The sequence below is a fragment of the Caretta caretta genome, chromosome 8 (genome assembly GCF_965140235.1).
Source record: "Caretta caretta isolate rCarCar2 chromosome 8, rCarCar1.hap1, whole genome shotgun sequence".
In the NCBI taxonomy this organism is placed as follows: Eukaryota; Metazoa; Chordata; order Testudines; family Cheloniidae; genus Caretta; species Caretta caretta.
In genome coordinates, this window is record NC_134213.1 from 98028842 (window position 1) to 98053059 (window position 24218).

At 40.4% G+C, this 24218-nt stretch overlaps 2 protein-coding genes across 5 annotated transcripts in view; one reads left to right on the forward strand and one right to left on the reverse strand.

Moving 5' to 3' along the window:
• LOC125640985 (protein zyg-11 homolog B) overlaps nt 1-18423 on the reverse strand; it is a 47016-nt gene extending 28593 nt beyond the window's left edge. The window contains exons 1-4 of one of the 4 annotated variants that reach the window (XM_048860232.2): nt 18362-18423; nt 17143-17192; nt 15785-15921; nt 1359-1524 (exon numbers count right to left, since the gene is read on the reverse strand). In XM_048860232.2, the coding sequence (XP_048716189.1) occupies nt 1359-1371 (13 nt within the window). In that variant the 5' untranslated portion in view covers nt 1372-1524; nt 15785-15921; nt 17143-17192; nt 18362-18423. Of the gene's footprint in view, nt 1-1358; nt 1525-13295; nt 13401-15784; nt 16000-17142; nt 17193-18361 lie in introns of those variants that run through there. The other 3 variants (XM_075131841.1, XM_075131840.1, XM_048860231.2) reach the window with 3 other exon arrangements.
• Nucleotides 18424-18494: 71 nt separating this feature from the next.
• COA7 (cytochrome c oxidase assembly factor 7) lies at nt 18495-22771 on the forward strand. The gene is made up of 3 exons (XM_048862380.2): nt 18495-18721; nt 19252-19392; nt 21349-22771. Exons 1-3 carry the CDS (start codon nt 18616-18618, stop codon nt 21795-21797), a joined length of 696 nt encoding a protein of 231 aa, XP_048718337.2. The 5' UTR covers nt 18495-18615; the 3' UTR covers nt 21798-22771.
• Nucleotides 22772-24218: the final 1447 nt, after the last annotated feature.

A 24218-nucleotide genomic window follows, 5' to 3' on the forward strand; every position in this document is an offset into this window, starting at 1 on the left:
CTAGTCTGCTTCGTATAAAGCTGAAAATTTCAACTGGTAATTAACCTGTCTTTAAAAAAACCTTGAATTATGTTTGAGATGGACATTTTAGATTAAAACCTGCATTTATATGGATCTACCACAAACTTATGAGAACTGGTTAGAAATTTGACAAAAATTCAAAACATTTTTTTGAGATTCCTCCCACCCTCCATTTCCTGGCCGGTCCATATGGAAGGCCTGGAGTTTGATATTAGAAATTAAAAACCAGTTTCCAACCTGCTTTAACTATTTAAACAAAATAAAAAACAAAACAGAAAAGCAGAACTCTGTTACTTTTGTAAGTGGGACCAATACACTAAACAAAGCTAACAAAGCTCTTTTATGCATTCCTCATGCTCAGAATGTAGCAGTTGCTCAGAAAGAGATTCAATGTGAAAAAGACATTATCTGTGGGAAATGAAGGGGGATATGGTGGGAGATGAGGGAGCGAAAGAACAACAAATTTGGTAGCATGTGCAGTGTAACATGGCAGTAAAAAGAATAAATAAATAAAAAGGAAGAGGACAATCCAGTTTTGAACTACATATGCAGACGTCGGAAGGCCACAGTCCCCTGCAACACCCTGGTGAGACAATAACCCAAATATTATGTTTACTTCAAGGGCCCTTATTACCTGAAATATATTGACTGATTGGAAGGAGTTCAGAGATTTCTTATTTGTATAATTCCAGAAGCATGCTTATTGCTTTACAGGAAGCTTTCAAGAGCTCAGTTCCATTCCATTAGACCTGCACTTAATATATAGTTAGAAGAAAATAATGGTTTTGACAGTTTTTCGTAGTGCATTCCCTGGTTTGGTTTGTCTTTTCAGCAAGGAAATACATTTTACGCACGCTGCTTACTGTGTAAAATGAAATGAATGAAGGTGTTATAGCCAGATGATTTTAGATGTAATTATGCAGATGCAGGGTGGAACAGACAGACTTCAGTTAATTACTCCATGAAAGATACTATTAACTTTCTAATTAAATATCTGAGCATCTCCAGAAAGAGAGAGGATTAAAGGAATCTGATGAACTGACAGAAATAAGAACCCCAGCGAAAAGTGCTGACATCTAATTGAAAAGAAACATTAAACTGAGGTCATAAACATGGGACAAAGGACATTTTATCCACGAGGGCAGCTATCTATCCATCTATGATGCATTCAGCAGAAGTTGTAACAAAGCCAGAAGAGCAAAAATCCTTCATTGGAGATTAAGGAAGAGGGTTCATGTGGCTCCAGTGCCAGATTCTACTAGATTATAAAGTAGGGGCTGCAATGTCATATTTTAGTGGAAAACCTACAGCTACTGCCTTCAAAATAAAGATTTTACCGTGAAATGCCATAGTCTGCAGCAGTCGATCAGCCACTTCTTGGGGAAATATTCCAGGCTCCTGCAAGCACAGTGTTCCATCTTGCCTTTCTGTACAAAACTTCTCTAGGTCAGCAGTCAGAAAATTCAAGCAGATATCAAGTAAAGTATATGGAGATGCCTCCTCCTGTCATAAGCAAAACACAACCAAATTACTGAGACATTAGAGTTAAATCAAAAATATTGGCCATGAATGATCAAGCCATTTATAAACATAGTATTTTGGTTCCAGTCAGTGTTTTGTTAGCACAATCCTCATCACTAAAAGAAAGGGTAGCATTACAAAATCTGCTGAGGGGACACCCTATTACAAGGGTGGCCAACCTGTGGCTCTTGAGCCACATGCGGCTCTTCAGAAGTTAATATGCGGCTCCTTGCATAGGCACCGACTCCGGGGCTGGAGCTACAGGCACCAACTTTCCAATGTGCCAGGGGGTGCTCACTGCTCGACCCCTGGCTCTGCCACAGGCCCTGCCCCCATCCCACCCCTTTCTGACCCTCCTCTGAGCCTGCCGTGCCCTCGCTCGTCCCCCTCTCCCCCAGAGCCTCCTGCACACCACGAAACAGGAGGTGATCAGGAGGTGGGGGAAGGGAGGAGGAGGTACTGATCCGCGGGGCTGCCGGTGGGTGGAAGGCACTGGGAGCAGGGGAGCTGCTGACATATTACTGTGGCTCTTTGGCAATGCACACTGGTAAATTCTGGCTCCTTCTCAGGCTCAGGGTGGCCACCCCTGCCCTATTATCATACATTCAATTTTAACTATTAAATCTCTCACTTTGCATCCAAAGAAAAACATCCTTTTAAATGTAGTTACTATATTAAATATGATCCTACAGTAATTTAATGGAACAGCAACATCATCATAATGCAGTATGTTTTCATTCCCCTATTCCAAACAAAAGAGAGGATATTTAAAAAGCATTATATTCAAAAGAAACACCAAGCTCCCACCATGGTGGGAGTCTGGTGTAGAAACTATGCTTTTGTTGGATACTGGTATATCATCTGCTGAAGTGCAAATCTGAAGTGCTGATTAGTTTATAGCAAGGTGGATTAAAACAGAATAATTCATTTTTAAAAAAATCAGATTTTTAATTTAAATATATTTTTCTTTTTATAAATAAATCTGTTTAAATTTAAAATTTGAAATTATAACAACCAATGTTAATGCCTAAACATCATATAATCTTAAAATCATTTAAATAAATAACAAAAAATAATACACTGCAATAATGAGCTCTCTTCATATTTTTAATCAGTGTTGCTTTTTTAAATATATACAAACTCGTGAGGAAAACATCTTTAACTGTGAAGGTCAACTCAAGTTTTATAAATGTGTCACAATTTCATGCACTCCATTAAGTATCTATATTATTCTCAATCTTTATAATGGAGCAAACATTGACATTTCACAAATGCATGTACTTTCAATTTCTGTTCTGTACAAAAGCTTTTGCCTTCATCACTTTTAGTTTAGCAGCAGAGGGAATACTTTGTTAGTTTGGATTAGTTCATTCAAAGTTGAGAAACTACTTGCCATCTGAGAAAGCAGGAAAGCTTGTTTTCCTCTTCCAATATATAAATAAAAACCAGGTAGGAGACAATGAGATCTACTAATTCTAAAATCTGGAAGGAGATTAGATGCCAAAATACCTTTGAAAATCTGACCCAAGGATGCAGATAATTCCCTAATTATACTTAATACTACTTTTGTTTTATAAGTCAGTTTGTTCTAAAAGAAAAATATGTATTGACAAACTTGTTTCTTATGTAACCAGCATATTTAAGGCAGTTATATTTAACTAATACAAATAATTTTTAAAATGTTGGTTTATTTTTAGTTTAATCCCAATTTCCATCCAAATGCAGCTTGACACAAACCAAAAGTAGAAAATTATCTAGTGAATAAGAAATGCATCATTCACCATTTCCTAATGTGATAAAAAATGTAAAAATTAAGAATCTGAATAATGTATGTGGAGCTAGATCTATCTACGCATTAAAGCAGTTAGTGTGTCCTCCTGATTAGCAAAAATTTATTCAAAATTTAGAGTAAAGGCTATATTTAGATGCAAGTCAACATGTTTTAATAGTTATACCAACCAATGAGACTAAAATTTTCTTTAGGAAAATTACAAAAAAGTACAAATGCAAAACGAGATTAAAATAAATGCTTTAAAACAAGGTTTCCTGATTGCGGATTTAAATCAACCCACGCTGCTTCAAACTTATGAGAAATGAAGAGCTGCAAGTTTAAAATAACCTCAAAGTAAGGGGCAACATTCTATTAAAACAAACTGATAAATGACAAACGGTATTTAAGTACAAGATTAAAAAGGACTGAAGATCTGTTCATTACTGTACAAAGCTGGCACTAAGTGACAATTTTTATAGTCTTCTTTTAAATCATAGCCAACATTTTTTCACCTTGTATTGGAATTATTATTATTATTGCAGAGTATTACCATGACATTAATTTAACCCTAAATTCCTTTATTAAATCCAAAGGCCAAATGGTATTTATACAATTGCGCTAAACATGCCTAAAAAGCCTAAATAATAAGCAATTTACTACATCCAAACAGTAGCAAAGTTTATAAGCATTTGATCAAGATACTTACAAACAGGCTAAACCTGGAATGCTTAGACCTATACTTGTTGGCTTCAACATAATCAGGCAGATATTAACAATGAACCCTTTAAGAGTTTACCTTTTATACCCTTCAACAAACAAGTGATATTATTGCCAGTTACTAACTTCAGCTAAAAACCAATTTAAGACAGTTCACCCTTATTTCCAGTCTTAATCCACATAAGATTTACAACTACCTTTCCTTTCAAGGCCTTTGCTCCCCTCCTTCTTGCTGACCAACGGTTTTTCCATTGCACCTTGGTTCCCAGAGGCTTCAGTGCTGGTATGTGGGTTGGGAAGGGTCATGGTAACTCATTTTAAGACAGATTCTTTTTGTCTTATTTAAAACTATCCGCAGCCACCCCAGTTGTCAAAGGCTTTAAAAAAGCTTTCCCTTATCTCATTAGTTATTCTTTGAACCAGACATTCTCCCTGCTTTATTCCTTCTGTCCTTATAACTCAGTATTTTCAAGGTCTTCCTTCTACTCGCTAGTCAAGGCCCTTCTTTACAACACACACACACACACACCCCCTCTCTCTTCCTTAACCAAACTAGCCCTAACTGTTTAATTTTATCTTTATCCTGCACATAGTACTACGGTATTGCAAAACATATGCTTGGGTATATCAGTACAAACGGCAAGACAGGGAATAATCATGAGCTCTGAACTTCTCTTAATAATACATAATCTTAATCTTTTAATATAGTTTTTCTGTTCAGTCTTCCAGTACCCAATAACTGCCTACTGTTTTTAATCAACCAGATTCCATCATCATAAGGAGTGACTCTCAAACATTATGAATCATTCTCAACACTAACAACAAAGAATGCTGAGTGACTAGTACATGCTCCCCTACGGTATTTTGAAAATAATGGTGTCAATTTTTGATACATCTCGAACTCCAAAAGCAATGTTATTTTGCCTTTAAATTGAATGTTCTGGCTATATTTGTCTTTTATTCCTACTTTATGTGGCTTCCATTCTCTTACTTCATCTGCCTCATATAATCCTCTTGGTTAAGTCATTAAGATGTATCTTTTTATAAACGAACTGTTCCATGTAACACTGCATACTTTCAGGAACTTCACCATACTTTGTCCCATCTTTAACCAATCCCATGTAGTCAGCTAAAAGATATTTTAGTTTAACACAGTTGAGAGTTGCAAGCACAGGGCTGGGCACCAGAAACTCCAAATTATAATTCCGACTCAGACAAACTTCCTCTACTACCTTTGATTAGTAACTCAAAATTATCTGCCTCAGTTTCCCCATCTGTAAAAGGAAAACAATTCTTACTTGCCTCACAGGGGACTTGTAATGCTTAGAATTTACAAAAATGCTTTGAAGTATTGTTATTGCACTTTATTGCTAATTAACTAGTTTTCTTCTAAGATTTGTTGGACATCACCAGTAAGCAATAAATTTTGGCTACATCTGTACTCAAAGATATGGGGGGGGGGATGGGTTGTCTAGACTCTTTTGCTTCTTTATGATATATAAAGGATGTCTGAAAGTCTTCTGAACAGAATTTTGGCTAATCAATTAAAAATCACTTCTCTTTAAAAGTAGAGGGGGAAGAAATTGTCTCTTTATCCTAAAATTACTTAATACATTGAAGAGCATATAAGGATTGTTGATTTTCAATCAAGAATCAGCATATCAACAGCATATGAAATCTACTCCCATTTAATATAAAGTCCCTTGCTCATGTCAACTCCAGTGCTTGTAATTTGCTGCTTCAACATCTGACAGAGGCAAAACATTGGTGATATTAATTGCTTTTGGCACCTTTCCATTCTTTTTGCAAGAAAAGCTAAGTACTTCTGTGTATCAGTGATTAAAGTTCAATGATGTTATTAGGCTTTGCTGATGGACCAGTAACTGAAATAAATTGGGAAGATAGGGGTGCAGATTAAAAATCAGTCTGTGATCAGAGATGAGCCCAGACCAATACCCTAGATCTAAACACCCCTGAATTTTAGGGGAAGTTCAAATAAAAATATCAAAACTTCAGCCCATCTCTAGTCTGATTCCATTCAAAATGCTTATTCTTCATGCCAGAAGGGCATCCAACAATATCCATTAACTAGGATTAATTACACACACACACACACACACACACACACCAGTAACACCACACATCTTTCATGAACTTCATTGATTCCCATAGTGGTAGGCATTAGGCTGTTTGCACTGCTTCTGTAAATCTCTGGCAAGATGGGAGGGAGCTTGGGAAAGTTTTAGGGACAATACTGTTTTCAGTGTTCTAATGAAGTTCCTCAATAAGTGTCAGGGGAAAAAAAGTGACTCTTCCTGGAATTCTCTACTGTTGTAATGTGACAATGGGGACATGCCCTATAACTATTTTATCAGAGCTAGAAGCATTTCTAATCTTCTAATGTACTGTCCTTTTCCTTAAAAGGGACATGGACATGTTCAAGATCTTCTGCTAAAAAGTAATAGAGTCTTTACCTGTGTTTACGAACACATGAAGTTAGAAGTGAAATAATTTTCAAAATTTTACTTTTCTATTTATGCTGTTAAGTTTTTGCATTTCACTCAACTTGGAAAATGGAAATGAACTAGTTTTCCTTTTGTTTCCAATTAATTTCACTTTCCAGCTCTCATGCATTAACATAGTGCTGTCATGTTCAAGTTGTAAACACTGCCTAGGACTGTTTAAATCTGAACAAAAGCTGTTTTATATAGAAATATACGTAAACATTTTTATTGAAATGTGTGATTAGACTTTTGTATACACCACTTAAATTATCTATCTAAACTACTTGACAGAGTCCCTTCAATCTCAGTACTTTTCCATCCTGTCAAGTTCATATACATAAAAGTCACAAGGAAGGCAGTCAAAGAGATAAGCAGACCTCATGTGTCTTCTGTGATGTACATCTGAAAGAGTGATATATTTATTACCCAAGATACACAACAGCATTATACTGATGCAACCAAGAGTGACTATAGTTTTGCCTTATAAAGTAGAATAGTTTTCTTTAGCTTTTTAAAAGCTTTTGTTTAAAAACAATGAATGAATATTTTAATAGTTTTTTTAAGCATGAATAACTATGAAAAACTATGAAAAATTAAATTTTAATTAGTAGTGTACGTTATAAGTTAATAAAATAAACGGCATAGATTTCAGCATCTAACAAGCAACCAAATGAACGTGGCAGCCTGAAGCATAATGCCTCCTTCAATCCAAGTTCCTCTGATTATAAGCATGTAACTGAGCTTCTTGGGCAGGTTTGTCACATGCAGCAAAGAATTCTCACCTCCACAGATAAAAATAAATTTTTTTTAAAAAGGAATATTTAAAATTTCTGCTTCCCACCCTATCCTAATAAGTTGTTGATTACAGCAAGAAAATGTTTTGCCGCATATAAAGTTTCAATATTTAGAGACAGTTTACAACGGGCCACTTTGCATTCTTGAACTACAGAATCCTAAATCCAGCAAGTCCTGTATTAGTTTAAAATTAATGAAGAGGATTACTTTATCAAGAACTTAAACCATGTTTTTCCTGAATTTCTTCTGAAATAATGTGAAGAATGTGAACTACAATCACATACATCTATGTACTGTTTACTAAACCAACAAGTATATCTGACATCTTCTGTCAGGCTGGTGTAGCCTATTCCAGCAGAAAAGCTAGCTTCACTATCCTCAATAATGACTTCGTCTGCTCCTTTCCAAGCCCTCATATCTCAGACTTATTTAAAAATAAAATCTTCTGTACAAATAAAAAGTAGCCTTTGCATAATTAGCTTTTATTTGATGAACGACTGTAAAAGCTTTGAAGATTTTTCCAGAATACTGATAGCTCCTTATCTTTCCATTAAACTCTTTCTGAGAAACCTATATCAACTTTGACAGCAAAATGTGTTTGTTCTGACCACAAATGCCCTATGACTGCTGCTTCGTTTTGGTCTCCATTACAGAAGGGGATATGCTCCATGTTTATCATTTGTTATAAATATAAATAGCACAGTGCTTTTTAAAATAGAAGATACAAATGCCAACTTTCCAACACAGCAGAACCACCTTGATTCAGTACTGTTGATCCAAGGACACAGATTTACTAAAAACCAAGTATTCCCTTCTTTGTTTTCAATGGCCATACTGTCAAAAATTTAAGAGCAGTCATAACTGTAACAGTAAGATTTTTTTCTTCCTAATAAGAGCTAAGTACAGAGGACCTTGAGCATCCTATCTAAAAAGAGAAGAAGTTCTTTTCCTCTCCATTTCAAATTAAAGGTGACCTTACATTTGGTTTCTTTAGGAGCTCTTGATGTGGGACTTGTGGGAGAGGAGGTGTGCCCTGATACATTCACATCAGAACATAGTTGCACCTGAAAGCAGAGTCTACATGCATAACTAGTTTCAGAGTAACAGCCGTGTTAGTCTGTATTCGCAAAAAGAAAAGGAGTACTTGTGGCACCTTAGAGACTAACCAATTTATTTGAGCATAAGCTTTCGTGAGAAGCGAGCTGTAGCTCACGAAAGCTTATGCTGAAATAAATTGGTTATGCATAACTAGGTTGATGCAAGTGTACTTATCCGAACCTAACTTTGTAGCGTAGACCAGGCCTAAGTGAGGGCTTAATACCATGTCAATGTATACTAGGGAACTTTCAGCATGCATCAGCAGGATCCACATGGGCTAGTAAGTGTGCAAAATGCTGGTGTGAACTAGAATTTACACCCCAGCTAGTATGCACTAAAGCACCATGTAAACAAGCCCTGAAAGTCACCCAACATTTTAAAACAAGCGTTCTTAACGATCTGTATTTCTAACACAGAAACAAAGGGAAGTAGAGTATAACCATACATCTGAAATTGTGAACTAGAGCTACATTTTAACAGTACATTAGTTCATTGACCACGGATCTAATTGTATTTTGCAGAGTTGGCAACTTAGGCCTAACATTATAAGTAAATTACTCTTTATGAAGATTTAATTAAAAGATATTTAACTGTAAATTACACGGATATTAGAAGCAGTCTCACTCCCAGTCCCCAAAAACTAGATTTTCATGTAAAAAATGCACTGCATTTTAAAACTCCCCCTCCAAAACTCCAAATCATTTTAATACTAGGGTGTTTCTTTTAGCCTATAAAGACTTAAGCTCTCCAGACATGATATACCCAGGCAGCTGAAGAAATGAAGTAGACAGACCTCTGGTATAACTGTAAGTGGGCTGCTGGCAGAGTGTTTTCAGTGAATGACCCTCAATTTTGGAACCAGTTTCCTACCTTGGTATAACAGAACCTGAATCTGTTAGCTTTCTGGACACTCTGCAAGGCCCATCTGTTTTCCCAGGCTTTCAAGATGATGAGCTAGAGAGAACATATGGGGTGAGAGGGAGGAACTTTATGCGACAGTGGTATTACTCCTGATGGGTTGGCAGGGAAAGAAGAGTCAGTAACTGGTTTAATTTGTTATTGGTTTTGAATGTACAGAGCATTTAATAGGTAAATTTCCTCAGAACTACTTAAAAATTACATCTCAGCATGGCCATAAACATCATATGACCTATATTCATTACTTCCTTAATTAATCCTGTTTACTATCTTCTAAATACATATTCTACCGACTTACAAGGCCAACACCCACATTTTCCACTCCAGTCTCCAACACCTGCTCTTAAAGGGCAAAAAGTGTGGTTACTTTGTTTTTGTTTTTTTTAAATCTCAGACCAAACTCTTTGTCTACACTAATTTTTACCTTCAGTTAGTTGATTAACAGTTAATTTGAAGTATTAACATATTTGTAAAGACTCCCCAAACATTCGTCCTAGTCTATAAACATTTGTGTTGAAGGTAAGATTTCCACACAGGACAATTTTACTAATTATATGGGTATAAATTCCCTGTGTGGTCACTCTTATTCCAGAATAAGAGGAACTTTTTAGGAGAAGTGGGAATTAGTTTAAACCTCTTTCAAATGGAGGAACTAAACTGAAAAAGTATGTAACTTTCAGTTTAGAGACACCCCTTAGTCCATGACTACACCAGGAGATCTTTACCCATATAAGAATACTGTAATACTATACTTACAAAGCATTCCTATTGTGGATGCATGTATTCTGGCAAAGCTGCACTTTTACTAGTGTAACTTATTCCACCACACATCCCCAAGAGCAGAACAAACTATACCAGTAAAACTGCTGTTTTTGTCAATAAACCTGCACCTCCATTAGGGGCTTCTGCCAACACAGCTATGTCAGTCAGGTGTCACACCTTTTCATACCACTGACCTACATAACTGTGCTGGCAGAAAACATGGCCTTATCTTACGCTGGTGTAACTTCCTTAGATTAATTGTGCACAACAAAACTAGCTCAAACAAGCATTAAGACTGTGACACTAACCAATAAATCTAAAGAATAATGATACTGCAATAGGAATTTAGATTCATAGACTATAAAGCAAGAAAGGACCAATAGGATTATCCAGTCTAACCTCCTGCATAGTAGCTTAACTCTTCCTGCAAAAAAGTTAAGAAACAAAATATATCCAACCCCCTTGCCAGCTAAGATGGATCAATTCCTCCCCCCACCCCCATCATGTTTTCACATAACAATGTATGTTTAAACTTTATTAAATATAAGGAGTAAAGTGTACAGTTTGGGGGTTTGTTTTAAAAAAAACACAGTCATTCCCACCTGGGATGAATCATGACTCTTTACAAAAAGACAACAAGGTAACAAACAAAATGTATTTCTTTCCCAACCATCTCTCCCTCTGTAATGCTTTAGTAGTGACAGAGGGAATATGCCTCATCCTACTGTTAAATATCTGTAAAGCACTAATTCAGTGGGTCTCAAACTTTTGTACTGGTGATCCCTTTCACATCGCAAGCCTCTGAGTGTGACACCCCCCCCCCCGTATAAATTAAACACGCTATTAAATATATTTAACACCATTATAAATGTTGGAGGCAAGTGGGGTTTGGGGTGGAGGTTGACAGCTCATGACCCCCCATGTAATGACTTTGTGACCCCCTCGGGGTCCTGACCCCCCAGTTTGAGAACCCTTGCACTAATTATTATTAGTATAGCTGTTGCTGCTCTACAAAAGCTTGAGTCGTGGGATTCAAGATGCGGGGCTGTAGATGTTTAGGCTCAGACTGGAGCCCACGCACTGGGACCCCACAAGGGGGAAGCGTCCCAGAACCCAAGCTCCAGTGCAAGCACCACAAGCCTTAGTCAGATGACCCAGGCCAATCACAGGTCTTTTATTCTAGTGTCAACACACCCTCAGAGACTGAGCTCCAGCCTAAGCTCCAACCCAAGCTAGCATCGCAGAGTGAGCCAAAGTTAGAGTAGACTGAAGCCCTGCAGGTGTATCTACCCGGCAATCAAACATCAATGGCTGGCCCATGTCAGCTGACTTGGGCTCATGGGGCTAGAGCTGTGGGGCTATAAAAAAATGCAGTGTAGTCATTTGGGAGCAGACTGGAGCCTGGGCTCCAGGACCTGATGAGTCTTTTTTGCAATATAGACATGAGTGACTCAGAAGCACAAGTCTGTAACCCACACACCTTCTGGGTGTGGTGTTCTATCCCATCTTGTAGCACCAAGACCACTTAAAGAGAAAGATAAAAGGAGTCTGCTCTATAGCCTTAGCTAACACCCAGGCCCAGTTGCCTTTTAGCTCACAGAATATCAGGGTTGGAAGGGACCTCAGGAGGTCATCTAGTCTAACCCCCTGCTCAAAGCAGGACCAATCCCCAATTTTTGCCCCAAATGGCCCCCTCAAGGATTGAACTCACAACCCTGGGTTTAGCAGGCCAATGCTCAAACCACTGAGCTATCCCTCCTCCCCCTGCTGTTGTAGAGGCTTATGCACTCAGCGCCAGAGGTCCCCGATTTGGTTGCATATCTACCCTGCAAACAAACATCAATGGCTGGCCCATGTCAGCTGACTTGGGCTCACTGGGCTACAGCTGTGGGGTTATAAAAAATGCAGTGTAGACTTTTGGGCTACTTTTGGTGAATCTTTTTTTGCAGTGTAGACATAGAATATCAGGGTTGGAAGGGACCTCAGGAGGTCATCTAGTCCAACCCCCTGCTCAAAGCAGGACCAATCCCCAATTTTTGCCCCAGTTCCCTAAATGGCCCCCTCAAGGATTGAACTCACAACCCTGGGTTTAAAAGGGGTCTGCTCTATAGCCTTAGCTAACACCCAGGCCCAGTTGCCTTTTTCTGTCCATCTTACCATTGTTTCCTGTTTCCCCTTGGGAGGACTTTGAGTGTCATTACTGATTTTATTTTATTAACATCTATGGAACCCCTGGTGATATTAAGTGGTGTGTAGAAGCTATGGGGTGACCCTGTGCACTGGTATAACTCAAACAGTAATCCCCCACCACCACACATGTAAATGGAATGGGGATGACAAGGACCAGGTAAGCATGTTTTATTAAAAAGAAACCAAGAATTAAAATAATTATCTCATTAAGTTAAGTGATATACATGAGTGACTCAGAAGCACAAGTCCCCCTGTTGATTTTTTTTGCGGGAACTTGTGCTCCTTAAATTAGGTAGGCCTGATCGACACACAGGTTTTGTACACATTTAACTATTCCAGTTAAGAGCAGGGGTTTTGTTTCGCCTGAAACCAAACTAGTTAAAAATCAGTACAACCCCGACAGCGGACACGGCTGGATTGGTAGAAAAAGGGTGCCTGATACCAGCAGACCATATTCCCCGCAAGGCAGGCGCACAGGCGACCCGGGTCTAAGGGGCCGGGCCGCCCCCTGGGCCAGCAGGTGACGCGGTACAGGTCGCGCGCCCCGCTGAGCCCTGGGGCGGTTCTGAAAGGGCCACCCGACATGGGTTGGTTTGGAAGCTTCCCAAGGCGAGCGGCTGCCAGGGCCCACAATTGGCCCTTACACGGCGCGGACCGGCCGCCCGGCCCCTGCGGCCTCGGTCCCTGTTTATGTAACACGCCGCTCAGCAGCTCGTTGCCCAACCACCCGCTCCCCAGGCTGGTGGCCGCAGTGGACGCGGACTGTCCCGCTCCCGCGCCGAGGAGCCGCGGCGATCTGCCGTCAGTACCGCGCCTGGCCGGGTGGCAGCGAGCGCCGGGGCCTCACCGCCCGCCTCTAACTGCCCCCGAGGCAGCCTGAGGGGAATTTACCTCAGCCAAGCCGACCAGGGGCTGTGCCCGGGGGAGGCAGCCCCGCGTGGGACCCCTGCCCTCGGCGGGCTGCAAACCCCCTGCGAGGCGGGAAGAGAAGGACTCACCATCGCTGCGCCGGGTCCCCAGGCTCCGTCACCCAGCAGCGAGTCGGGGCACAGGGCCGCCCCGTCGACCTGGAAGTGAATCCGCCTCAGCCGGCGAGGGGTGGCCGGGCCCGGTTCCCGCCTCCCTTAAAGGGGCCGCGTTAGCCGTCGGGGCGCAGCCGCCCAGGGGGCCCGCTGGCGTCTTTGGAAAATCAGCCCCATTAAACAAAAATCTCGTCAAGCTGGCCAATAATAATAGCGTTGTGGAGTGCACTGAGCTCCTTTTTCTGTCCATCTTACCATTGTTTCCTGTTTCCCCTGGGGAGGACTTTGAGTGTCATTACTGATTTTATTTTATTAACATCTATTGAACCCCTGGTGATATTAAGTGGTGTGTAGAAGCTATGGGGTGACCCTGTGCACTGGTATAACTCAAACAGTAATCCCCCACAACCACACATGTAAATGGAATGGGGATGACAAGGACCAGGTAAGCATGTTTTATTAAAAAGAAACCAAGAATTAAAATAATCAATTATCTCGTTAAGTGATATACAAAATTCTCAGTTCTGCATTGCTGATGGTAGAACTGGTCACTGATCAAGTTCAGGAACAGGTATTTGTGCAGAGGCTCCAGCACAAAGTAATTTCAAGTCTCTAGTGTAAAAGGCCTCATCCTACTTCCACTGAAGTCAATGAGGGCTTTGCAATTGACTTTAAAGGGAGCAGATTTGGACCATAGTTGTAGGTGGTAGTGAACACTTCTCTCCCATGGACGTACACTACAATTTCTTGTCAGCACAGAGTACACCAGTCTCAGTTATTTCAGTTTACACAATGTAAAGTGTAACAATACCACCCTAAGCAGCTAAAATGAAAACATAAAGAGCTTGAATTTAAGCTTCTTGACTACTCCAGGTACAGCCACATGAACAGTATTTATTCCTAAACCAGAAAAACAAATAATAAATCAGAAGACCCAAATTTCTAAATTAATTTATACTTCCTTTCATTAGAGAATGTCAAATTTACAATTGGCCTCCACAATGCAGTCCTTATGCAGGCAAAATCCTAACTGAAGCCAATAGAATTTTTGCTTATGTAGAGACTATAAAAAAGGACCATTAAATTGTTAGTTATCACACCACCAGTGTAAAGATGGTAAATAAGTATTAACAAATAAGTATTTGAAAGGACGACATTGAGACATGGAAGTTGTCTGGAGTGCCCAGGATCATATGGTGAAGCCAGGAATAGAACCAAGAATTTTGACTCCCAATTTCCTGATAAAAGTCATGGTATTCCATAGTAAGTCATGCTATTTATTCCCCTAAACTATCTAAGCTAATTTCTGTTTTAATTTATTTATTAAATGAGATTTTATCTATTTTTAGTCTATAGATTTTAAGTCTATTTTTGTTACTTATGCAACTACTGTGTACAAATTCCTTTCTCTTGTAATAAATAATAAAGTAACTAATAATAAACTTGTAACACTTTCTCCTGTTTTTCAGGATCAAGAGCTCCATGAATCCTTCCACTTTAGACCTCTAGTCTTTTCTCTTCTATGAAGAAGGGGGAGGGGAGAACCTGTCCTTTTCCATAGGAAGCTGCAAAAGATCAGTGAGCCTCACATGGCTTTCCTACCTTCATAATCATTCTATTGCTTCACTGCATCTCCGTTCCTCAGTGTTAGCCAATCAGTTTCATGATTTTCAGATTAAGGCGGGGGTACATAGCTGCCAAGTATTTTGCAGCTCCAGGTGCAAAATTAAATTCAAATAATTTAATGATCCAGTTTGTGTATTCAAAACTAATCTACTTGTTACCATAAACTCCAACTTTATAAAAAAAATCTGGATTTAGAGCTTATGCCGCTCTAGTGAATGAAGCCCTCTGTTTATCTACAAAAAGAAAAGGAGTACTTGTGGCACCTAAGAAACTAACAAACTTATTTGAGCATAAGCTTTCGTGAGCTACAGCTCACTTCATCGGATGCTGCAGCTCACGAAAGCTTATGCTCAAATAAATTTGTTAGTCTCTAAGGTGCTACAAGTACTCCTTTTCTTTTTTGCGAATACAGACTAACACGGATGCTACTCTGAAACCTGTTTATCTACAGAGCAGCAAGGCAAGGTTTCCGCACATACTGAAATATCAGCATGCCTCAATTTTGATTGGGGGCACGTTTTTGCTAGGGATAACAGGCAATTCAGTTCTTGTGAGCCATAAAGTTCTTGGCCTCTCTGCTGAGTCTGCCAGCTAGTGCAAATTGTGCTAGAAGACAGAGATCCACCAAGCTCATCTCATTGCATTGGCCACCAAACATCCATTAGATGAAAACAACTGCTAATTCCTACCAAATTGTGCTAGATTCAGACTGGTGTCCTGCATGTAAAGAGCTCTTAAGCTCATTAGATATCCTGAGGCATCCAGTCCTCTAATACTAATGTTACACCTCAAGAGAGAAGAGTTTCTGGAGAGAAAAAATTATGAAATTACATTCTGACCTGTTTAGAGCTTACAAAGGCAGAGTCTTCCACTCTATACAGGCATGCAACATCTCCCACAATCTATTCTCAGTCTTTTTCAAACAAACCCTGTGATACATGCTCCACTCTTTTCTTAACAGGACAGATGTCAGTAACTAAAATACAGATACAAAAATAAAACAAATATTAACACAGCATCCAAATTAATCTCTGTATCATTTAAACAAAAAAATTCTGTTATAGTTAAGGTTGCTTACAAACACATTTAATTCTTTAAATGTTAAGGTTTTTCACATCAATGTAATTAGTCATTTGAAAAAAGAATTCTAAGGAATTAAGTAATGGATATTATCACATTTACCTATTTAGTAGAGAATGTACTTAATTTCTCAAGTAGTATGCTAAAATTGTCCTTCGGTGCCTTAACTGTGACCACGTATTTATTGAAATGCAAAACAAATTTTAATCAATATGTAACAACCTCAACCTTAACCAATGTGTTTATGTAACATTACAGATAATGGACAAATACTATGTGATCATGTAATTAAAGACTTATCATAATGCTAAAATAATCATAACTGTTAACATACAACCTATTTTTTTCATATGTAGTACAAGGGTTGAGTTTTATCTATACAGAAAGTTTGACGAATTTGCATTTTTTAATGTTACTGAGATCATGGGGGGGGGGGGGAAGAGCCAGATAATTTGCCAAACAATTTTAAAAAGACCTATTTTAAAATTGATTTAATCTCAAATTATTTAGTTACTTGTAATTTTTCAGGAAATTCAGTTTGTACTCAGAGTAAAGTGCTGAAATATTGGGGAGGATGTGTCATATTCTGCATACGAGACATAGGAACATTCCCTGCTTTAAGTGCAAAATTTAACCATACCTAGAGACCGACAGCTGATGCCTCCATAAGTTTGTGTCTCTTTCAGGCATGTCCTTTTTGTATGCGTGTGTTACTGAATTTTATAACTGATATTTTAACAAAAAAATTACTTCATTAATTTTTGTTGTTGTTGTTCCTCAGTCCTCTTTTTCTAGATCCCACACTAGCAGGGCATGATTCTGGGACACATTACTTTGGATTTTTCAAGATCAATTCCAACTGTCTGCAGACCCTTCCCAATTCATTATTATTTTCTCACGCACTCCCTGTATTTCCAATTTGTCAGTCAATGCAGCCCCTGGGCCCCCAACGATTTAGGATTCGCAGTTGTTCAGATGGCATTAAAGATTTGTCTATACTTGGAAAATGAACAGTTGCTGACAGTAGTTATCAACACCCCCTTCTCCCCTTAAAATGGTGTTGAACACTATGTAGCTGTTAGTCCAGATAGACAAAAAAAAAGTGTTGCCAACTCACCATTTTATCACAAGTCATGACATTTGATGTTTTTCTTAAAGCCCCAGCTCCTGGAATCACATAATTACACAACATTCTCAGCTTTAATTTTTTTTAAACTAAGTTTCTAGCCCTTATAGCTGTAAAGAACAACTTGAAAACATGATCTCTGTAGGCTCAAAACCCAGAAGGCAAAAAAACCAAAATCCAAATTTATTATTTTTTAAATCTCATAATTTGTAAACCAATCTCTTTTTATTGGGGAGGGGAGGCAGGCTGACTCACCAGTGAACATTTGGGTTTGGCAATGCCCAAAACATTGTCAATATCAGTATGGGAAGTGACCTGGAGCCATGGTGCAACAGGCGTCTCTCATCCTTTTGTAACAGTGTTGTAAAGCCATGTTGGTCCCAGGATATTAGAGAGACAAGGTAGGTGAGGTAATATATTTTATTGGACCAACCTCTGTTGTTACAAGGGACAAGTTTTCAAGCTACACAGACCTCTTCTTTAGGTCAGGTAAACAGTTTGTTTCAGCTACTAGTAGTTAGGCCATTTTCAAAGCTGGTTGAAGAGAAAGTGAGCTCATTCTCAACAAAGTAAGGGCTTAACTGCACCAGGAAAGTGACCTATTGCTCAAAATGGTTGCCAGCAACACGAGATGTTTGGGTCATTTTCCTTGTGCAGCTGGCCCCTTATTTTGTTGAGACTGTCATGTTGAAGCAGCTCAGAGCAAGCACAGTATCTCAAAAATAGATTTTACCCAAAGAAACAGGAGAAGTAGAAAGAGAAAGAAGCAGGAGAATAGAAAGTAAAACAAGCCCTTTTGCTTTTCAATGGAAATATTCCCCATTTTCATATAAATATACCTCAAAAACTAGTTAACATTTGTAAAGTGCCTGGGTAACTTTGGGTGCAAAATATTATTGTGCTGTAAGTATATTCGGAGGTGTAATTCAGTAAGATCAATTCAGTGACTCTTGGGCAAAGAGCACCAGAAGGCATAACCTACTGAGCCAACTTACTGGATGCATCTAAAGCAATAAAATGATCCAAGGCTGGTTTCAGAAGGGGTGGAATGGGAAAAAAAGGTTTAGAGAAAAAGTGAAAGTGATCAGACAAAAGGAGAGCGAAAGAGAATAGCTTAGAAAGCCCCGCTGCTAGAGCTCCGTGTCCCTGGCTTGCCCTCCTGCCCTGGGGCCTGGCCGGGGGGAGGGGGGGGGTAGCCTGCAAGGGGTACCATCCAGGAGCGGCTGGTCCAACCACAGCTTCTACGTTCCTCGCCCGCCCGCCCGCTCCGCTTCTGCAAATGGGCTGACGCCGCGCACCGATTCTTCGACGCTCTGCTCCGCCCACTGGCCGTGTGCGGTACCTATTCCCTTCCGGGTGCGGGCGGGCCCTGCAGGAGGGGACAGGCGCTTCCGCTGGCGGCCGAGTCACCTTGCAGCGGGGCCCCGGGTGCGGTTCTCCCGGCGCCCCTCCCGTGGAAGGGCGATGGCCGGGCTGGTCAACCTGGAGGACGAGGAGGAGGTGAAGGGCTACCTGGAGAACCTGGGCATCGAGTACAGCTACCAGTGCTACAAGGAGGGCGATCCGGACGGTAACTGGACAACGCGGCGCAGCGCCCGGCTGCAGGCTGCACCTGGCCCCCGGGCAGCGCGCCTGGTCCCGGGTGCGGGCGGCGCGCCTGGTCCCCGGCCTCTCCTAGCCGCTGCCTTCATGCACGAGTGGCGAGATGCTTCCAAGGTCACTCGGCCCCACCGCTCTGGGAAGAGCCTGGAGCTCGGGGGCCTGGTGCTGTCTTTTAAGCCAGCCCTACTTGCAGAAAGGGAGCTGCGAGGTTTCTCTTGCAAAGCAGCGCTGCCAGGGTGTTTGGTGTTAGTCCGCGCCTGCAGCGTAGGCCCCGGGGTGCAGCCCTGCACAGGCGAAACTGGGATGGGGGGGGGGAGAATTCAGAGCTGACGTTAAAGCTTCCAGTGGGTTTGTAGTATAGAAAGATGAGACTAAAAATGGATAAGCAAGCTAAATTAGAAAGACCCATCGTCTTCCCTTCTTGTGTTGTGGTGAAACACCCAAATGGCCTAGCCTGAGCCTAGTTTGTAAACCGTTTAATCCCTGTCTTCCTCGCAGGTTGCCATCGATTGGCTGATTATTTGGAGGGGGTGAAGAAGGACTTCGAAGCAGCTGCCAAGGTGCTAAAAGAAAACTGTGAAAAGAATCAGAACAGTGAGAGCTGCTATAAACTTGGAGCTTATTATGCAACTGGGAAAGGTGAGAAATAGCTATTGGTCCTGTCCTGCCTTCTGCCTGTTGGAAGAAAGGGTAGTGTTGAGCATGAGCAGTGGGTGAACCCCTGGCTTGGGGAGGCTAGCCCCCCAGGCCTGCCCCTTTTGCACCCATTGGAGCCCAGCCCCCACTGGTGTTGAGGCTGTTCTTGTGAGCTAGTTCTCTTCTTGTGACAAGGTGCTTCAGGATTTCTAGCTAACATTTTATTAGGTGTTAACCTTTCAATGCTAGGAGGCACAGATTTCTTGTCATTCTCATTGCTGTTCATGTTTTTGGTGGCCTGTCTAGATATGTCTACACCGCAAAGTAAGCTGAAGGTTAGTAGAACTCAGGTTAGGAGACCCTGGGTTTGTTAACCTCAGGCTTGAATGTCAACACTTGTCTGTAACCCTCATGTTCGGAATTGTTGAACCCTGGGTCCCAACCTGGGGCTCTAGCATCTGCACTGAATTGTGTAGGCCTGAGACTAGCGACCGATATTCCAGACTTCCTAGTATTCCCCCCAAAAAATATGGCTGCTGTAGCCCTTTGTTCATAGTGCAGTGTGGGAAAACTTGGCTGTCCAGAGAACAAAGAAAATCTGCCTGTGACATTGTGGGATGCTTTTGCCAGACTCCCAGATCATGAGCACAGTGGGGCTGCATCTACACTGCAAAGCAATAGAACTTGAACTCTGGGTTCTGTCTTGACTCAAGCTCAAGGTATGTCTACACAGCAAAGAAAAACCTGTGGCTAGCTTGTGCCAGCCAACTCAGGGATAGGTGCTGGACCTAGGGGTGCTGCTGCAACCCCTGGGTATGCTGGAAACCACTTCAATACTGGGCTTACAGTTTTGCAAAAAGAAAAGGAGTACTTGTGGCACCTTAGACTAACCAATTTATTTGAGCATAAGCTTTTGTGAGCTACAGCTCACTTCATCGGAGCTGTAGCTCACAAAAGCTTATGCTCAAATAAATTGGTTAGTCTCTAAAGTGCCACAAGTACTCCTTTTCTTTTTGTGAATACAGACTAACACGGCTGCTACTCTGAAACCGGTTTACAGTTTGTTTCAATGGCTCACATCTCCAGTTATCACTGCAGGGGAAATCTTGTATTAGGAATTCTAAGAAAGAAAACATTTTTCCTGTAGATCAAGTTTTGGTTACTCTTCCAAATAACCAAATAGTCTCTTTGAGAGTTGTATACATTTCCTTTGTGTATATTATTTGGAGATATGCTTGAAACTCATTTTGTTGAGAAATTAAGCGTCCTATGCTGCTGTAGTTGACTTGAGTAGAGCGGGATGAGGCCTTAAGGAATAGTTGGAATTATTTATGCTAATACCAATTGGCTACAAAACAGGAGGAGTTGGAGGATTTAAATTTTTATACATAAAAATATTAGTTTGCTGAAGAGGGGTGTCTTCCATTTTATTTTTATATATATTTTTTATCTATTATAGTCAACCATGGTCGTATTTTCTGCCTTGTATCAAATGCTTAGGCTAAGTCTTCCTTTTACCTGAAACCCATTTTGTTTAAATTATGTTGTCTTTAGATAAACGTGGTTTGGCTATATATGGAAAGAATAAATTTGGTTACATTTCTCCTTCATTTAGTGTAGATAGTTATACTGACAAACAATGCTTTGGCTGGTATACCTCATTTCTTTCAGGGAAAGAGTATAAACTATCACAACAACAGAGGCCTTTTGCTGGAAAAAGCTGCATCTACACTAGGAGGGTTTGCTGGTATAGCTATACTGGCAAATAGTGTTTAATGTAGACTAGGTCTTGACTCTCTGAAGAGTAGTCCACATTTACAACTCTCTTTGTATTGAGTTATATTCTTCCAAAATAGTATTCAAAAATTTGTGAAAGAAAATGTTCTTCTCACTACCTCACAATTATAGTACGTTCTTCACACAAACTAGTATTTGATTGTGTTTTTGGGGGGGCTGCAGGTGGACTCACCCAAGATTTGAAAGCTGCCTACAACTGTTTTCTGAAGTCTTGTGAGAAAGGTGGGAAGAAATCAATAAATGCTTGCCACAACGTTGGACTTTTAGCTCACGATGGGCAAGTAAATGACGACAAACCTGACCCAGTCCTTGCCAGGGACTACTACAGTAAAGCATGTGATGGCAGTTTTGCTCCTAGTTGCTTCAATCTTAGTGCGATATATCTTCAAGGAGCACCTGGGATACCAAAGGACATGAACCTAGCTTTGAAGTACTCTTTGAAAGCATGTGACATGGGTCATGTGTGGGCATGTGCCAATGCCAGTCGAATGTACAAACTAGGAGATGGAATTGATAAGAATGATGCCAAGGCAGAGGCTCTGAAAAACAGGGCAAGAGACCTACATAAAGAACAGCAGGAAGCTTCTAGAGCCTTAACATTTGGGGAGTAAACCCACTTAAATCATTCAGACTTCTAGGACAGCACTTTTAAATGGTGCATAAACTTTAGCTGCAAACAAAAAACCCATACCTGTTGCACTCACAAAAGAGGCATCTGTGTGTGTTTGCATGTGCAAATTTTTGGATGTGCAACTGATGATTGTACAATTCTGGTGTGCCATTATCTGAAAACTTGGCCCCTTAGAACAGTTGTTCAGGCGAACAAACGTCTAGGGCCAAATTTTCAAAGGCCCAGAGGACCCAGCTTTTAAAGTTGAAGGCACAGTTTTATGTGCTGACTTGTGGCTGCAATCTTCCACATCCACACAAAATTGTATGTGCATAATTACTCAAACTTGAGTATGCAAAACTGTCTAATTTTAGAGACTACTTTGGATAATATTACTGGGACCCTAAGGGATGCTATATAGAAGAATGTATATACTCTTGAGCACTCTTTTCTAAAGACAAGCACTCTCAAGTTTAGGTTTTCAGTGTATCACAGGACATGCTCCTTCTATTGATGCTGAAATACACTGATCACTGACGGTGGTATTTATTTAGTCTTCTAAATGTAGTTTCTTTAGCTGCACTTCTCTGTTTACCAAGGTTACAAAAGGGATATAACTTAGCTGACATGGTGATGAGTGAAGTTTTAAAACTCAGATGCACATATATAAATCTTGATTTCTTGAAAGTCCAGTAAATCTTATCTAGATACTTCTGAATGTCATTAAGTATTCTTTGTGTAAATTGTTTTTAGCCTATTTCAGATGGGTTCACTATTTTATTGAACAATTCAATTCTTGGACATCATTTGACTGATTTTAAACATGAATGTGTGTGTGTGCGTACGCGTGTGCATGAGCCCAAATCAAGAAATCCTTACACAGGCTAAACTTGAATATTAGTCATTGGGCATTTTTGACCGAGCAAAGACTTCAGAATGTGATTTTTTTATCATTAAAAACGAACCTACAGTAAACCATGGTGGAATGTTTCTGTATGTTACCACTAAGGGGCGCTTGTGTTGAAAAAGCCACATAATGCTTTCTTCATTTTAATTTAAACGAGGCATCGGTATTATAGTGCCTTTTTGTATGGCGGAGCTACATTTCATTTTTATTTCCCTTAAGTGGTACCAATTTCAAATCAGATCTGTCCCCCATAAAATGTAGAGTTTATTGTATAGTAATTTCTGCACTGACGCTATCTTAAATTACCTGTCTTGATATGTTCCCCATCCTGTATTTTTGAATGTCCATGTGTTCCATAAATGCTATAGGTTAACTAAGGATTTGATCTTGTGGTCCTTATGCACTCAGCTCCCTTGTTCACTTGATTTGGTTGCGGGACCTGGCTGAAGAAGGAATGCAGGAGCGAATCCTCACTGTCATTAGTCTCTTCTACTTAACTTCATGCTTCTACCATCACCCTCAAGCTAGTGGCTTCCCTTTAGTTGCCTTCCTAAATTTCTTCTTATTTTTCATGTAAAGTTTTCATGATCTGCAGAATGAATTCCCCCCTGTCCCCAATCAAAGTGACGAGGGACAAATATTTTCATTTGGGATCTTGGGCTCACAAGTGGGGTATACAGCCTCTTAAAAGCTGAAAACAGTACAAAATTCTATTTCACTCTTCAAGAAAACAAACTGAGGGAATAAAATATGCTAGGAGTGGAGAACACTTCCTCTGTTCTTGCTAACAGGACAGAACGGAATCAGCATGCAAATAAGCGTCCCATTAATTTATCACCTGGACTATAATGTGTGGGTACTCCAATGGGCTGTGGTAGGACACTGCTTCAGAGTTGAGATTGTGCTACTGCAATGTAAATACAGAGGTTTCAGGAATTCGGGACATGGGATGACAGCCACTTTCCTCACAAGAAATCTGAATAAGTCACATTTGGCAAAATGTTCCTGATGCTCCTGCCTAGTTCAGACAATGGCTGGTAGATCTACAAGCCCCACCTCGCTGCCTGCCCAGCCCTGCAAAACTTACTGCATATGGACAAGCTGGAAGGCCATGCCCTGCGCAGTGCACAACCCCACTAGTTGTGCTGTCTGGGGATTGAGGAATTTTGTACTTTACATGTACTGTGTTTTCAGGAGGCTTTGATTTACTAAACAAAACAGTCAAGCTATTATTATTATTAGTACTGCTGTAGTATCTAGAGGTCCCAATGAGGACTAAGGCCCCATTGCGTGAGGTGCTTGACTTCATGTATGTACGAGGGGGCCTCTTCCTTGAAGAGCTTGCGATCGAAATCAGCAAGACAGAAAGAATGAGAACATGAGGAGTATCCCCATTGTATATATAGAGAATGGGGGTGCAAAGAGATTGAGTGATTTGACCAAGATTATACAGGAAGGCAGTGTAGAGGCAGAAATTGAACCCAGCTCTCCTTAGTATAAGTCTAGTGCCTTGTA

What these genes read in the sequence shown, in the direction of transcription:
- COA7 (XM_048862380.2), top strand. Translation starts at nt 18,616, where the DNA reads ATGGCCGGGCTGGTCAACCTGGAGGACGAGGAGGAGGTGAAGGGCTAC. An exon ending in CAAGGAGGGCGATCCGGACG is followed by an intron (nt 18,722 to 19,251) that starts GTAACTGGACAA and finishes TCTTCCTCGCAG; the next exon opens with GTTGCCATCGATTGGCTGAT. An exon ending in TTATTATGCAACTGGGAAAG is followed by an intron (nt 19,393 to 21,348) that starts GTGAGAAATAGC and finishes GGGGGGCTGCAG; the next exon opens with GTGGACTCACCCAAGATTTG.